This window comes from Pelophylax lessonae, assembly GCF_965119305.1.
Source record: "Pelophylax lessonae genome assembly, chromosome: 4".
In the NCBI taxonomy this organism is placed as follows: Eukaryota; Metazoa; Chordata; class Amphibia; order Anura; family Ranidae; genus Pelophylax; species Pelophylax lessonae.
Window position 1 is genome coordinate 575,942,844 of NC_138771.1, and position 17,682 is coordinate 575,960,525.

At 44.0% G+C, this 17,682-nt stretch overlaps 1 protein-coding gene across 1 annotated transcript in view; it reads right to left on the reverse strand.

Annotated features, from left to right (window-relative positions):
• NOTCH3 (notch receptor 3) overlaps nt 1–17,682 on the reverse strand; it is a 145,691-nt gene that overhangs the window by 62,353 nt on the left and 65,656 nt on the right. Inside the window, exon 2 of the mRNA XM_082253292.1 lies at nt 17,089–17,170. Coding sequence (XP_082109418.1) covers nt 17,089–17,170 — 82 coding nt within the window. The remainder of the gene's footprint in view (nt 1–17,088; nt 17,171–17,682) is intronic.

A 17,682-nucleotide genomic window follows, 5' to 3' on the forward strand; every position in this document is an offset into this window, starting at 1 on the left:
CACTCTGCAGTGTAGTCGAGCATCATGGGAAATGTAGTTGCAAAACATCTGGGGTACTAAGGTTCGCCATCACTGCTCTATATCTATATTTTTGTTTGGGTTATTAGTAACAGTTGAGATGACAATAGTCTATGGGACAACCATCTGCAGTGGACCAGGTATAGAAAGCACACAAAGACGTCTAAGATAGACATTAAAGGATAAGTTCACTTAAAAAAAAAAAAAAAAAAAAAAAAAACATTGTCGAGGGTAAAAAAAAAGTACACCTGTAGTAGAGAGAGAAAAAAATTATATGCTCCAAAAAGGTATTACAAGTTTTGTTCGCAGGAGATTATCCTATAGGTAAGCTTATGTAATTTAATTGTAAATTTGTTTTCTACAATGAAAATAAACCTCATCTAAGCTTTAGAAAAGGCTTCAGATCAGTTTTAAACGTTGCCTCCTTTAATGAATAAATCCTGTCCATCCACACTAGCTGAACCCCCCAGGTTAGGCTGTAGCCATTTAGCTGCTGTAAAGAAAGTTAGGGAATTGATAAACTAGGAAACTTTAGTAGCAAATAGTGGTGTCAGTATCTGCAGAACGGCAGGAATGAGCAAATCGCAAGACTTAAGCCTCGTACACACGCAACGATTATCGGCCGACCGATCGGCCGTCTTTTGTCCAGTGTTGTTGTGTTGGTTGAAATGTGCTCTAGACTGCATACAAATTTTTTCGGCCAACAACAACCAACTTCAGAAGTGATGTCATGTGCTGGTTTACTTTCCGTGTGTTTTTTCTTCTCTGAGCATGCCCAGCCTTGATCATTACATTTTTGTCGGCCGAAATCTGTACTGACTGACGAACAATCGGCCGTTTTGTTGGCCAACAGAATAGGTAGGACCTATCACTCAATACCCAGTGTGGGTGGCCATCATCCCGATAGATAGAAAAAGGAAAATCCCCCAGTGGTATGGGATTTTATATGCCACACGCACACTGAACAAGAATACCAACAGTATGTATATAAAATTCAATTTATTAGGTAACACATAACAAAAAATTACACAAACATGTATGTCTAAAGCAAAGTAGACACAACAATTAAAAACTTGCAAGTGTTGACAGACCAGTATCCATACAGGAGACCCTTGGGTGTCATTGGTAGGATGAACCGGAAAAGACCCTACGCGTTTCGGGTTACAAACCCTTCATCAGGGGTCACCCAAAGTTCAGTACACAATATCAACCCAAGAGGGTCATCTTAGTAGGGGCAACTGGACTGTCGGTTAAAATCGGTGTCAACCGAAGAGAGGATGTCAATGGCTAGGAGAACATAGTTCATAGGAAAAGTGACGAGAAAATAGAACAATGTTGGCGGGAGCCGACCAGATCGAGGGCACCACAATGATCCGCCACTGGTCCGAATTCCTCAAAAGTAGTGAGTCACTCAAGAGTCCCACAATGTCACTCTACAGAGTACGTTTATGTTCATGGCAGTAGGTAAGTAAGGTATGAGAGTAGGGCATTTGTCTGACGTGGATATTGTCCGTCTTGTTCACCTCGGCGTGGACATCCTCTGTTGGCCAACAAATTTTATAGCCTGCACACCAGATTTTGTTCGGCCGAAAAGTCGCAGTCGGTTGTCGGAAGCATCATACTAACAAGCTGACAATCGGCCGATCGGACGTCGGCCGAATATTTACCAAACAAACCTGCATGTATTTTGGCAGGCAATAATTTTTCACGTACACAAATTGTTGTAAAAGTTTGATGGATTTATCTTTTAAAGACAAATGGAATCCTAGTATGTTAAAATTGAGAAGGTTTTCTGTTGTGACCACAGCCTTACAACTTATCAGGGACTTCTTACCATATCGGTTTGTAGGTTTAAAGAATCCGTTAAAGATTCCCATCTTCCATAAGAAAATTTTCTTAGGAGATCGACAATAAGCAGCAGCAGGACTTGGTACTGGCAGATGCCCTTATTTTTACATGGCCACTTTACTGGACTGGGAGCCCGAAAAAGTCAGGTCAAATTTTATAAGAGTTTTGTATGTGACTGTATAGGGGAGAGGCAGCATCCCGGGACGAGCTGCCCTAATTAGTAAGGATATATGATGTGTTTGTCTGAGCTGGCTGATGTACAGCTCTCCACCCTGATCTACCTCCCGCACCCTCAGCCACTAACCAGACCCGTTCAACCAGTTGTGGCCGACACTCATTCCCACGGCTGCCTGTTTTTAACCTGTTTCAAAACGGGTCTTTAAAAGCTTTAAACTCTTAAGATTTGTCTATAAGCGTTTGCAAACATTGACTGTGCTCTCAGATCATAGGGTGCTTCATTCATACATATACACAAACACAAAAAGACTTTTACTCCACAATGTATAGACATTAAAAGGTCTGCTCCCACGCTCTCCCTCGTGCACTGCATGGAGAGAAAAAAAGTTCACAAAGGGCAATAAAAAGGATAAAAAAAAAAAAAAAAGATAAAAAAACATTAAAACTGATAAAAGTGCAAACAACTGAAAAATGTACAAAGTTGTCAGATTAGGATAAATAAGAAGCTCTAAAGCATCCATTTCAAGGGACATGGCAAACATGGTGAGCAATCACAAATATTTGCAGCACATAGTTTTTATAAAACGCCTCTAGCAACACGTACGTGTTACCAATTCCACAGACTTACAAGCCTTTGGTCAGAGTCCCGAGGGTCAACTGCAGCTGAGGTAGGTGATCAACTACAGGAAACGCACTGACACATCCATTTCGAAAACCTGGAGGTCAAACATGACCCATGGTTCAAGTGCTGTTTATATGTGGAGAGAAGGTATCCTACAGCTGGCTATTGACTGATTGAATGTCGGTCAGTTCAGCAGGGACCAGCCAAAATGTTCGATCACTGTGTGGTCCTCCTTGTTCCACAGAATACGGTCGTTGGATCAAAACATGGAAAACTTGTCGAAAGACAGCTGCAGCCAATTGGCGATTCCTGCAGTCAAAACTACAATGTCCCATCAGGGGGAAAGATTACTCAATCCACCCTCTTTATATAGATGGAAGAAACTTTTGTTAGCCCGCTGGCCGGCTGGAAAAAAAAAAAAAAAAAAAAAAAAACAAACAAGCTACCCATTTATGGCCAGTTGGAGTAGTAGATGGGTAGGTAGTGGGTTATTTACATTACCACGGAATTACATTTTGTTTCTACTACTGGTAATTTACCCTTTGGTGGGTATATTTTATTTTACAGTCTGTACTCCACTGTTATTGCTTCTACATCTGCCTGGTGAGGGTTGTTTCCGGTTTCCTCAGTCTGCTTAGCCATCTGGCATTCTTGGGTACGATTAGTGCCCCCTAGCTTGGCATTTCAAACAGTATGTTGGCATGGCTTTTTTGTATTTTTTTTTTTGTACTGAAGCGGTGAATACATTGAAATGGAGAATTATTGAATTATGGACTGCCCGCATGTTCCCGATTACGGTTATTAAAAAGACTCTGTTATCTCCATAATTTCAATTGTATACATGGGATATGGGAGCAGCGGTTCAGTTCTTTAGGAGCTTAACCCACTATAATGGGCAGGTCTCTATAAACTAAAAGGTGAGGGCAGGGACCCTTTTTGATAAAGTGCTGCCTTGGATGTCTTAACATGATGTTAAAAGCCCATTCACACAGGGGCGACACGACTTGCTGGGGTGACCTGTGAAGTCGCGGTGCACACTGTGCACCACGACCTCTGCGTGACATGCACGGACTTCATATAATTGAAGTCAATGCAAGTCGCCTCCAGGTCGCCTCAAAGTAGTACAGGACCCTTTTTCTAAGTCGGAGCGACTATTAGAACGGGTCCTGTGCTCATCAATGGCAGGCGACCGACCGCGACTTGTCAGGCGACCAAGTCGCCTGACAAGTCGCGCTAGTGTGAATGGGGTCTAATTCATTTTATTGTATACTTTTAAACCATTGTTGTATGTAAAGTCTATGGTGGTACCATACAAATCCATAGTCTTCAGCACGGTTCTCTTGATAGATTTTAGGATGAGGTACTCAAGTTGGAATTAATGGCACTAGCTTCATGATTTGCTATAGCCAGTTGACGACCCTTTTCTTTATTTTCCCATAGGCATAGTAGCAAAGTAAGCATATTGCCCATGGGACTTTTGGAGTCATCCACAGAAACATAAAATGTAAAAGTTATCTACTTTATTAGAGCTTGTGTTCTAATAAAGTTGATGACTTACCTTTTTAATGGTTGTATGCCTCCAAGAGAGTCCAATAGGTTTTATTGGTTTTGACTTTTCTGCATGCAGGGGGATAAAGGTAAACCTACCTTTTTACTAGACCCAGTGACTCCTAATGGAAATAAATAAAAACTGCATCATAGAAACCAGTCAGTTGTCCATCACATCATCACTCAAGTGATTAAGATGGTCTTTTCTATAGAAACTAGGGATGCACCGATGCGACTTTTTTGGACCCGATACAGATATCTGGCGTTGTGAAATTGCCAATACCGATACCGGAACCGATCCGGAGCTACACACAAAGCAAGCGGCTGCAGTACAGAGCAAAGCCACTGCTTCATGTGCACGGCTCCTCCATTCACAGGCGGAGTCTGTGCATCTGATATCACTCCGCCTGTGAGCCGGACCTATACAGGAAGTAGCGGCTCCCATCCCATACTACTACTGCACCTAGTAAGGGATGACTGAGCCGTTACTCAGCAAAAACCTGATCGGCCAGTGGATCGGCAATGTTACCGATCCCCCGATCCATCTAAAATGGCCATATCGGCGCGGATATCCGATCGGATCGGTGCATCCCTAATACAAACTCCTAGGTTTTAAGGAACCCCAAGATAGAGAAAAGCAATCAAAAATGACTGGGTGGGAAGGCATGGCTGTTTGTGATCTGTGGCCTTCCAGTGGTTTACTTATTGGTGGCCTAGAATCCGTGCCTCGAGAAATGCAAAGGATAAAGTACTTTCAGTAGCTCAGAGTACTTGACAAATTTTTAGTAAGATGAGAAGGACATGCTAACCAGGCCCGGTGTCCCGGATCAATTAAACCTACATGCAAAGCTGCTCCAGAAAAGGTTAATCTCACAAACCACAGAGTGATTCATTGTTTAAAAAAAAAAAAAAATCTTGCAGTTTTTTTTTCCCTTTCAAAACACATGCCAGAAATTGTTTAATGCAGCTAGTATTACAGAGGTGGAGTTCTATGGTAAGATAATCACTGTATTCATGGGACATTGTGCCCTACTCCTCTCCTTCGGAATGGCATTGTACTTTGGCTTTTGTGAGCCATCTTGTGACACGCTGCCCAGTCGTACTGACACCATCTTGATTTCGAACGTTCTAGCCAATAAATTAAAGCTCCTTTAAAAAGGGAACAATAAAATGAAAAGGGTTTGCGTTTCCCAAACAAAATGCAGCTGTAAGTTTTCAAGTGTAGCTAAGAGAATAAAAGCCGTATAAGATAGGACTACAAAGAGCAACTAACTTTGTAATAAACCTTGAACTCAAATACAAGGTTCTTAAAGAAAACTCTTTACTGAATATTAAGCGGATATAATGATGCAGCCTGATCACCCCAGGATAGGTGTGTGTGCTTGTATTCTCTCCCTGCCAGAACAGAATTGCCAGACTAATGCCAGGCTAGAAGGTCTTCATGGTGGCTGGCTGGTCCCAGAGCGCAGTGCTGATAACGGTTACTGTAAATACCTAAGGAGAGAGGAGTGCCCGGTGTCCAGAATAGGAAAATTATTGATAAAGAATAGAATTGTTTATTGGGAGGTAAAACAAGTACAGATAAAGCCAACGCGTTTCAGGGAATTGCTTCCCCCTTCTTCATGCCCAACATGCAAGAGGCATGCAGAGACCATGTACAACCAATATTTGTTATAGATGTTACACTAGAGCCGAAAATATATATGTATGTGTATATATAGAGCGCGCACAAACACACACACACTTGAGCATAAAACGAGTACACCCCTTTTCAAAATGTAAAATTTTTATCAATATTTCAATAAACACAAGAACAATTTTCAAAATTGACAAAAAACTGGATTTTTGACTTAACATAAAAGCCATTTCTCTAATGTTCATTGACGGACACAGCCCCTGATCTTCATAACCATTGGGTTATACGGCCCCCTACAGGAGTAGGACACTAGGCAGAAAAAGAATCTGGCTACGCCCATGTGCAGTCCCAGGGGGTATACTCCCTCTCCCTGCTATAGGTACTCCATTTTGTTATAAGCAGTGTCAGAAGAATTACAACTCCACAGAGGGGTGGGTGCTGTGTCAAAAGTTAAAAATCCCATTTTCTCTTTCGTTCATTGATGGACACAGCTCCTGATCTTCATAACCATTAGGATGTCCCAAAGCAGTGTTAAACACGAGGGGTGGGAACAGTACAAAAAAAATTCCCCAATAGAGGCAAGAAAATTCCCCTGATAGAGGGATGACGCCACCGTGGGACTCCTCATAGGGGGTAACGTCTAGAAAATTGCTTTGGTCATCCCCACTCTTTAGCGACAATTTTGTCAAAATAGGCGGGGGAAGAAAACACCTTTGTCGCTTTGGATGGCTTGTGCGTGCCAAAAGGGAACCTGCGCCTCCGTCGCAGCGCAGCTGCATTCTCCATCTGTAAGGTCCTACGCACAGATACAATCAATGATTCTACCAGCGCCTTTTCGTGCACCGTTGCAGAGGTGGAGGAATCATCCTCACTATTAGAGGATTCCGGGCGCGTGGTTGCAGACCAGGCAAGGTGACCCACATCCACATCAGATTCAGGATCAGAAGAGACAGATGAGGCAGGGGACGCTTTTTGCTAGCCTGTCGCATGAAAGCCACCTCCACCCAGGGCACAAAGGACTCCAGGACCGCTGTCAGTGCATCGATGAATGGTTGTGACCCAGAGGGCCACGCAGCCTTGGAGAGGGGATCAGGTGCGGAGATGTGCTCCAGAGACTACATGAGTCACCAGGGGAACCCAACAGGAAAGGTGTAAAAACACTGCAAGAGACACTCCCCCCCCCCACCGCGTTGGCAGCACCACCCAGTTGCCAGGCACAGGGCACCAAGCGATCCTCAGCAGAGAGGGAGAGAACCCCACCAGACTCACCACCCCGCAGAAACCAGGCACCGCAGCCACCAGGAGAATTACGCCCGCACGGCCGATCGTCTGGTCGCCCCCGCCCCGATCACCAGTATAGCGCCCTGCACCCACCCCCAAGAGGTGAACCAGACCACCCAAACAGCCTCCGCATCAGTGGGAGGGGGGGGTGTAGACTGGGGGACAGATGAAAGGGGGGGCATGACAGGAAAGAGGGGAACCTGGGGGCTCCGACAGAACCAGCCTCCGTTCAGTGGAGTTATGTCGTGGCCAACCTAATGCGGAGCAGAGGTCTGCGCGTGCTCGCTGGCCAGACTGGGGTGACCACTGGATCTAGATTATCCAGCCCGTCGCCCAGTCTGGCAGTTGACTGCTGATCTCACAGGAAAAATCCAGGAGAAAGATTTCTATCTAAAGAAAAACATTTGCCAGGACTAGAGCACCTATAGCAGGGAGAGGGAGTATACCCCCTGGGACTGCCCATAGGCATAGCCAGATTCTTTTTCTGCCTAGTGTCCTACTCCTGTAGATGGCAGTATAACCCAATGGGTATGAAGATCAGGGTCTGTGTCCATCAATGAACGAAAGAGAAACGGAGTTTTATAGAACATTTGTTCAGCTCATTACATGAAAGCAAGGATAATGTTAATTATAAAATCTTCAGGATTTTACTCAAATTAGTTGATGCAAAAATGAATACACCCCACAACAAAAACGACTACATTATTTTGTAGGACCTCCATGATTTGTAAAGACATCACCAGACTTGGCTGCCTGACAAGACTCGCTCCATTCAGTGCAATGGAACCGTTCTAAATCGGAGCAACTCAAGTCGCTCCGACTTAGAAAAAAGTTTGTGCACTACTTTGGGGCGACTTGCATTGACTTCTATTAGAGAAGTCGTTTGCAAGCCCCGCTGAAGTCGCGCTGCATGGGGCGACTTCAGAGTCGGGCGACTTTGAAGCCGCCCCAGTGTGAACCTGCCCTAAGGCTCCATTTACAACTGAGCATATTGTTTTCAGGCTTTTTACAGGCATTTTTCAGACTTTTCTGGCTTTTTTCAGGCATTTTTTGCAGGAAGGCATTGACATCTAACAAAAACGCTTGTAATCAGCCAAAAAAGAAGCTCATGTACTTTGAGCTTTAGGAGTTTTTCTTCTGGAGACAAAACGCTCAGATGTGAACAGGGGCCATTGAAATGAATGGGATTTGGCTTGTTGGGCATTTTGAGAATTCAGAGATGAGCGTTTTATGAGCTGAAATATGCTCAGGTGTGAACAGGGCCTACGTTTTTTTATTTATTTTTTTTTCAAAACCAGCTCTATTGCAGACGTAGCAGTTACAGGGATGAGACATTTAACTCTTACAGGGGGGGCTCTGAATGATTTTATTTATGCAAACTTTTATCCCAAAAAGGAGCAAAAATGGTTTGTTGTAACTTATAAAGAGCTAGGTGCAGTTTGGCTTAACTTTGCTAGTGTATCTAAATCTGCTAGTACATCGAACACTCGCTTCCCCCTAGACCTACGATGCTGCTGACCATAGGTGGCTCTGTGCTCCTTCACCCAGAGTGGAGGCACTGTAATATAGGAGGTGTATTACTAGTTAAGATTACCAGGTGAAAACCCTAAAATAAAAAAAGCTGCAATATACTATATTTTTTGGTTTTGGGTTCAATACCGCTTTAAACTTTATATAGAAGTTTACCATGTGAATTGAAACTATATTGTGTGTTTGCAGTAAGCACACATTTTATATTTTACAATATAGTAAAGATCTGTAGATTAGCCACATGGAGCACTACATTTTACTGCAATCACCCTGTCTCCCTGCTAAACAACTCCAGAGCCATAAAATGCATCACTATAGGAGCGCACTGGTTTCAGTGAACCAGAGAAAGCACCAGTATAGTCAACCAGAATACAGCACTAAAAAAAATAAATAAATGAGGAGCAGAATCTGCATATATAAATGTTTGGGGACCAAGCGATATCAGACCAGCATATTACAATGAAATCCCCGGGCTGCTGTGTTACAGATGCATACAGAGTCCCTGCACGGCTGCAGAACCTAGGGGGCGCACACAGCGCTGAAAGCTCAGCGCACGCACTGAATACCTGCACACACAACTCCAGCGTCTGCTATTGTTCCATACACCTGTCAGGCACTCCCTGGTACTTAATTCTCCTCCCCGCACAAACACACCCTGAGAATACAACCTGTTCTACTCCCTCTGCTGAGTATTGCCCTGCGGTGTGAAAAAGACCCATCAAGCTAAAAAATGAACAAAAAACAACAATGGGCACCTGACCTGTGCCAGCCACCTTCTCCGCTCACACAAAGTCTAAAGAACAGGAGACAAATAGGACCTGCTATGACAGATGTAGACTACAGAACCAGGACAAGGACAACAACCTCCTTAATCACACTGTTCTTCTGAAATCCAGACTGAACAAATATCTACTAAAATACCAGAGCCACGTGTATTCCTCCCAGATGTTCTTTGAGTACTGTATATACTCGAGTATAAGCCGAGGCACCTAATTTTACCACAAAAAACTGGGAAAACCTATTGACTCAAGTATAAGCCTAGGGTGGGAAATGCAGCAGCTACTTGACCCAACTGGACCACCACGAGACCCGAAACAGAGGCTGCGGGCATGGTGCAGGGGCTGCGGACATGGCACAGGAGATGGTACAAGCATGGCACAGGAGATGGTGCGGGCATGGCACAGGAGTCACTTACCTTTACCTGCAATGCTGTGGAGGAGTCTCACTTACCTTTCCGACCTTACATTTAAAAATGGCGCCGCCCGGCGCCAACACGTCACTGTACATGTGCCATCTGCCCGGGAATAGTCGAACGTGTACGGGCTTTCCCGAGCGGCGGCGGCGCATGCACACTGACGGGGAAAAGGTAAGTGAGACCGTGACTCGAGTATAAGCCAAGAGGGGCTTTTTCAGCATGGAAAAACATGCTAAAAAAAAAAAAAAAACTCGGCTTATACTCAAGTATATACGGTATTTCTACCAAATCAGCACAGGAGTTTTGTGCAATAAAGACCAGTTATTACTGCACTCTCCCTTTTTGCAGGGTGACCGGTCTTGTATCTGCCCCCTCCTGTAGTTTTCTGCTGGCCCCCTGTAGTGGGTGGATCTGCTGGGACAGGAAGCAAAGGTAAATCTACCCAGTGGAAAGCCATGGAGCCCCCAAAAATCTCCTTGGGTAACCAACAACGCCTTCTTGTTGTGGCATATGCACATCCAACAGTACAATGCTTGGTGCCTGGATGACCTATTGCCAGGCTCGAGCATAATCTCAGGGGCTGCCAACATAGCTTTCAATTAGGTCTACTGTTCATGTACTGGCCTGACTAGGAATGGCACAGCGAACATACTGCCATTTTAATTATCCATAGAAAGCACGAAATGCATGTATCCAATGGGACTGTCAATGAATAGCAAAAAAGTGTAAAGAAAAAACTAAAAAACCAACAAAAAAAAAAAAAAACACACAAATTTTACATAATAAAAAGAAAAAAACAACAGACTGGTTATGTGTGAGATATACAAGGTACAGCATGTTGGAACCACCACCAGACCACATCCCAGGGGAACATAACAGTCAGAAAAGATTTGTATATCACATGCACATATTTCACAATGGGGAATAAACATCCAACGCATTTCAAGGTAGATTCTCTCCTCTTCAGGGGTGTATGAGCAGGTCTTGGGTAAACATCATAGCAAATCAACTTAACCATCCACAGTAGTACATAAAACACCATCCACTGGCAGGGGTAATCACAAATCCCCCTACCATCTGCCAGGGTGCTGGCAGATTCACCACCGGGCAAATTTGCAATCACAGAGGCCAAAAAAAGCCCAAGCTACCAGATCTTGTACCCCCAGTCTCAAAATAAACCGGTGTTCCCGGTGTATTCTAATGGTGTGCATGCAATGGTCCCCCTATATTAAATAAATGAAGCTTTCATCCTTTCAAAATAATGCTCTTCAGCACTGACTAAAAGCAGGCCGGGCACACAGAATTATGACTATCTGAAGGACGACGTATAAACTTTATGATGATACCTGAGTAACGACAACTGTTTACATTTTTCTGTTAAAGTGATAGTAAGCCTAAGACAAATTATGAACAAAGCATATCCTTTATAGCATGGGTGTCCAACCTTTTGGCTTCTCTGGGCCACATTGAGTGTAGAGAAATTTTCTCAGGCCGCATATAAAATATATACTTTAGTTAAGGTATATAAGTAATAAAACGCCGCTTTGCCCTTCCCGTGCTAAAGTCCCCCCAGCACTAATTTACCACAACTAGTGGATGATCCCCTCCATGGCAGCCTCTGTGGCCGTGCCCCTGACTCAACTTCCTTCCTCCCCAGCAAAAAAAAAATAAAAATTGTCATGGGGCAGTGGGCCGCATTGCCTGTGGTTCTGGGCCGCATGCGGCCCCCGGGCAGCAGGTTGGACATGCCTGCTTTATAGTGTGTACTTGTCTCAATCCAGAGCACCAAATGTCCATTCTGTCCACGGTCCCATTCCCCTGCTATTAGCATGAATCTCCTCTGACAAATTTTCCTGAAACCAAGAGAAAAATGGTGACAGGGAAGGGAGCTCCAGGAGACCGACAGCCTCAGCTCTGTTCATGTGTGAGGGGGGTCCCTTCCCTCCAATCAGCTTTCAGGTCTCGCCTTATGGATGTAACTTTAGCACACCGCCCCCTCTTGACTTTGAATGGATATAGGGGAAAGACTGCTATAGATAAACAGGTACAACTTATGTAGTAGGCTTGGCTTCATTCCTGTGTCACTTCACTGGGCCAGTCACTTCACTGGGTATATGTAAGGCTTTACAACCACTGAAGTCCAATGTAACCAGCATCCGCATATACAAACCCTAGCATGAGATCCCAACTCCACCATGACCAGTTCCAAGCATCTTCTAATAAAGGAAGGGAGATCAGCAGCAAAAAAACCAAACTATAGCTACAGAAACCGTAAAAATTCTGTCCCAGATGAAGAAAAGCCTAAAAGGCAGCTATATGGTTCCTAAAATCTTGGCAGATCAGGCATGCTAAAGTATCATTCCTATCAAACCACCAAACAATATAATACAAGAGCATGTAGAGTCTGCCAATCCCTCACACAAGGCTATTCAATGTACAGCACAATGCATGGCTTAACCTCCATGTACTAGTATAGAACAAAAAAAACACGTTTCACAACTTCTATGCAATACAAAGGCAAACGCATCCTCAAACATTCACACAATATGTCCAGAAAGCCACTAAGAAATGGAAGGCTGGATGTAACCGGCAACCACAAACATTGGACCAAATTCCTTTGAGACAAAAAGACCGCGACTTTGCCTTTGCAGTGCAGGCATAGCAAAAGCGTGATTTTGTTTTTTCAACCCACTGGGTAGATTGATCCTCCCCATCTGTCCTGGTGAACATGGTCACCAAGAAAGTGGTTGGAAATTCAAAATTGTACTACAGGTATTATACAGCAGGAATATACACTAACTCCTTACCACCAGCTCCCATCAGCCCTCTAAGGCTGGCTCCCTATCATGTGATCATTGTGATTGGCTGTCACAGTGGTCAGGTGAGAGAAAGCCGGTAAATACCAGTTTCAAATTAAACGGACAACTCGTTTGCAGTGCTGGGGATGCCGAGTGAACACTGAACACACAACAGTGCCAGCTGTACACATGTGGCAGCATGGCATTTAAGTGCACCAGTTCTCTGCCTCATGTATATGATTGCTTGTGACACCAGTCAAAGATAGAATCAAGTGAGCGCCAGCAACAGTCAATGAGGGAATCTTCCAATAGACACACCTGTTCTGGTGACAACTAAGAGGGACATTTACCCCCCCCCCCCTTTTTTTTTTTTTTTTTTTTTTTTTTTTTAGGATTCTCACTTCTTTTCTCACTTCTTGTTTGGTCGGAGACAAAGTAAGGGAAGGGGAATTTTTCCCAACAGGACATGAACACCAAAAAATAAAACAGATGGGCTTATATAAACAAAATTAAAAAAAAAAAAAAAAAAAATGCATGCCTTTTGGCTACATATACACTCACAAATGTGCACAAAAATGAGAGGTCCTGAAACATTAAACACTGAGCCTCTATACTTTCAGTTTGTGAATCTCAAATCGCATGCACAGACTGAACTTTGCCAATCACTCAGCAGGATATTATAAAACTTGGATATCACTACCATCGCTCTCAGGTGTAGTCATTAGTCAAAAGCCGGGATGTTCCAGTTCGGATTCCTAAAAGGCAGCAACTGAAACAGATCCCTGCTCATTTCCAACATTAAATTTGTATTACATAAGGTCCCTTTCACAGGACTCCATTGCGCTCAGCGGGGAATTGATCCGCCGATCCCCGCTGAGCAGGCAGATGACCACTCTGTCTCCGCTCTGTGCGCGGAGATGGAGGTGTCAGATCCCCGCTGTTGTCTATCGGGGAATCGGATGAGAATGGACCACCTGTCTGTTCTCATCCGATCCGCTGCCCCATAGAGATGCATGTGGCATCCGTTCAGATCCGCCTAAAAAACTGACAGGCGGATCTGAACGGACCGTATGTGTGAAAGGGGCCTAGTGTACACATTGTAAAAAAAGTAAACAGTCCACATCTACTAATTAACGGGTATCCCAACACAGAAGTCACTCATTTACCAGCTGCTTTTATAATTAAAATAACATCCACCATGAGTCTTAGGTGGAGGACGGCATGCTGGCTTAGGCAGGCCAAAGATTACTCAAAAATTGCTCGATTCCCCCATCAACACATTCAGCCTCCTGCAGAGCTATTGTATTCTGCCAGTGGAGGGCGCAGGGAGACTTCCCGGCCGGCAGAATACAATGGCAACTGCTAGTGGCTATAGCCGGTGGCAGTAATCGTACGTGGAATAATCCGGCAGGCTGGTTGTACCCAAGTCGAGCAAAGGATCAATTTTGGTACAATCAGCCTGTCCATACATGGATCTAAATTAGACCGTCCCTGCTGAACCGGACAAATTTTAATTCACGTATGGCCGGCTTTACTCTCTGGCTACCTTTAATTCTCACGGACCCCAGAAACAGTGTGATCTCTGCAACTTCCCAAACAGATAGCTGGTGGCTGATTCATCCGAAGCCAATATCTGTTTTGTGCAAACATGGCCTTCAACTCCATACCCAACACTCGAAATCTAACAAATGGGGAATGCACACATCCGGAATAATCTGAAATGCTGGGATGTACCGAATTCTGGGAAAGACACAGCAGTGCAAATTTCACTGAAATCACAAACTGGCATAAAATCAAAGACTAAGTATCAGAGGAGATTGTACAGACATCCCCTACCCAACCCCCCACTGTACAGATCAATGGCAAGTTTATTATACTGATACTGCACATAAATTACTTTTTTGCATTTTTAAATACGGTTAATAAAATGTTACACAAGGAAGTCAAACAATGGAAAAAGGAATATTTTTGATACAGTACGCAACCATGCACAGCGGCCTCAACCTTTTTACCACAGATGAACCCCTAAAATAAGTTCCAAGTCTTGGGGAACCCTTACTAAAATCAATTCACTGGGGTGAAAAAAAAAATATATAATTATTCTTCATATGTCCTGCACATTGGCTGTTAGTGGAAAGAACCAACCCTACAGTGGTGGCCAGAATGGACAGCTAAAATAATTGCCGCCATGCTGGGAGCTTTGGTTCTGGAACTATGCAGGCACCATCATACTGGAGGCCAATCAGCCACAGATCAAGAAACCCCCAGACACCTCTGAAGGAATTTTCCATGGAACTTGGATTGGAGAAAGACTGATATATATGAATTTCCCTTTGCGACAAATCAATAGATTCCGAACTTGCATGGAATTCTTGTTTTTTGGTGTGAAATTAGAGTTTGGCCAGAATCCCTCTTCTCAATCTATCAATCATTCACCCTAAAAACCAACAGAAGGGCTTGGGAAAAAAGACCAAATACCTGCTACAAGTATAAGGTGTGACATGATCCTAAACATGGCTTATTTATTTGCACCCTGAGCAGACCTATAGCAAGCATGAGGACACCATGTATGTGCCAATTTAGACTATGTGCACATTGTATTTTAAGGGTTCATTCACAATGAATTAAATCAAATAAAGGCCATACACCATTCAGATCAGCGTGGGTATGTCCATGTGTGTACAATAAAGTGGAATTCAAAGCACCACCTAACTAATCTTAAAAATGCTCCCCTCCCCACAAACACCTATGCTGACTAACCTAAGAAAGTTCTGTATACTCGTCTAAGAAAGTTCTGTATACTAACCCGTTTTCAGGCCCCTCTGGTTTGGTCACATGATCTGTGCCAGCCAGAACCGCTGCAGGGGAAAAGGAGAGAGCTCTCCAACAATAGCTAGAAAAGTCTGAAGTGGTGACATCACCCATCGGCTTACTATAAGCTCATCAATTGTCGGCGCTCCCTCCTCTCTCCTGCAGCTGCACTGGTTGACACAGGGGAGCTGCATAATGTAACCGAACCAGATCAGCCTGAAAATAGGTAAATATACAGATCTTTTTACCCCAGGTAGTCACCATAGGTATTAGGAGGGGGTAGGGAGAATTTTCAAGGTTAGGTATTGCCTGGAATTCCAGTCAAATCCGAAGGCTGCTCTGTGCAAATACACTGCAACAGAGCAGGCAAGTACAACATGTTGGTTATTCTTATGAGTAAAAAAAAAAAACACAAGACTTAAATCTAGTGATCGACCGATATCGTTTTTTTTACCGCCGATTTATTGGTCATCGGATATCAGTATCGGCCAATATTTTTGGACATTAAAATTTTTTTTTTTTTTTAATAAAAAACTACAGGTACTGTGGTGGAGGGATCTGGGGGTCTAAAATACCCCAAACCCCTCCTCCGCAGTTAAAAGCATTCAAAACGCCAAGTTTGGCTGTTTTGAATGCTGTAAGTTTTTGAATTTGAACTTCGGGGTACTTGGTGGCGTCAAATTAGAAGAAATGGAGACCTGGTTAGATGGCAGCGGTGAAGGTAGGATGCCCGGGTCTACTGGTGGGACAGGAGACCCAGTCGAGCCGTGGATGGCGGCGGGAGGGGGGCGTCCCCTCCCGCTCCTTGGAATGACAGCCGAGCGGCTTCTCAGCCGTATCAGTTGTCATTACAAGACAGCTGACCGTCGGCTATGGACACTGGTACCGGGGTGATGCCTCTAGCTGCAGGCATCACCCCGGTACATGCACTTTCCTGAAATATTGGCAATATCGGCAAATCAAAAAGGCCGATTCCGATATTGGGGAAAGTGCATGTCGGCCCTCGATATATCGGCTTTGCCGATAATCGGTCGAACACTACTTAAGTCGCTTTAAACCTGCTCCCACCCCCATTCTAAGCCTATTCTAACTATCCTGTGAAAAGAGACGTGTATACTTACCTATGCGGAGGATGCTCCTGTCCAGTCACATGATCGGCTTCAGTGTAGAGGGACAGACACTGAATGCCCCATAGTAAGCCTATGGGTGATGCCTGTAGCTGTTGTTGGCAATCTAACCTCTTCACCAAAGCCGGCTGCTGAGGAGATCATGTGATGGATCCAGAGCACCCTGAGCATAGGCATGTATAGACCGCGTTCATTTCACAGGGTATATAGAAAATGCTTGGAATTGGGTTGGGAGCAGGTTTAAAGCCCCTTTCTCTCCTGATTGAGTAGCTGACTTTAATGGTCAGTGGCAGCCAATGTGTCTTAGCCAATCAGGAGGGACAATCTCAGACAGCTGAGACACTTGTGGACATCGCTGTACATTCAACTCTATAGGAGCTTATTGGGCTCACAGCTCAGCACTTTTTAGATACAGGATTATAAAATACTTTGCAGGAAACAGTGGAAACTGTACAGTGCCATCCGCAATCTTTCATACATAAAATGTAGTTACTTACAGACAAGCAGCTTCTCCATTTGAATACATTGTACATCTTGCTCCATTCTGACACGGTTTGTAGGTATCTAAACACTGGAAGCCTGTGGATGACAAAAGTAACTGGTTTTGAATCAGGTCATACTGCCATTAAGCAAGATAATCAAGAAATAAATCAAAACTCGGAAATCCCCATATAAAAAAAAAATAAATAAAAACACCTCAGTAATAACTGTGCATTGCTTTTCTTTTTGCATTCGGTCAAGTTATGCCAAACTATCAACTTCACTGATATCACTATGTTCTACCTCTCCAGCTCCCAGTGCCTGAAACAAGTTAGGATTTCAGCATTGCAGTGCAAGAGAGCAAAGATGGAGACAGCCTTAAGTATAACTAAAGACAAAACTTTGTGCTTAGACCATACGCCGCACACTGCATCAAATTGGTCTGCATGGCTGTCCTTCCAGAAGGAAGCCTCTTCTAAAGATGATGCACATGAAAGCCTGCAAACAGTTTGCTAAAGACAAGCAGACTAAGGACATGGATCACTGGAACCATGTCCTGTGGTCCGATGAAACCCAAGATAAACTTATTTGGTTCAGATGGTGTCAAGGGT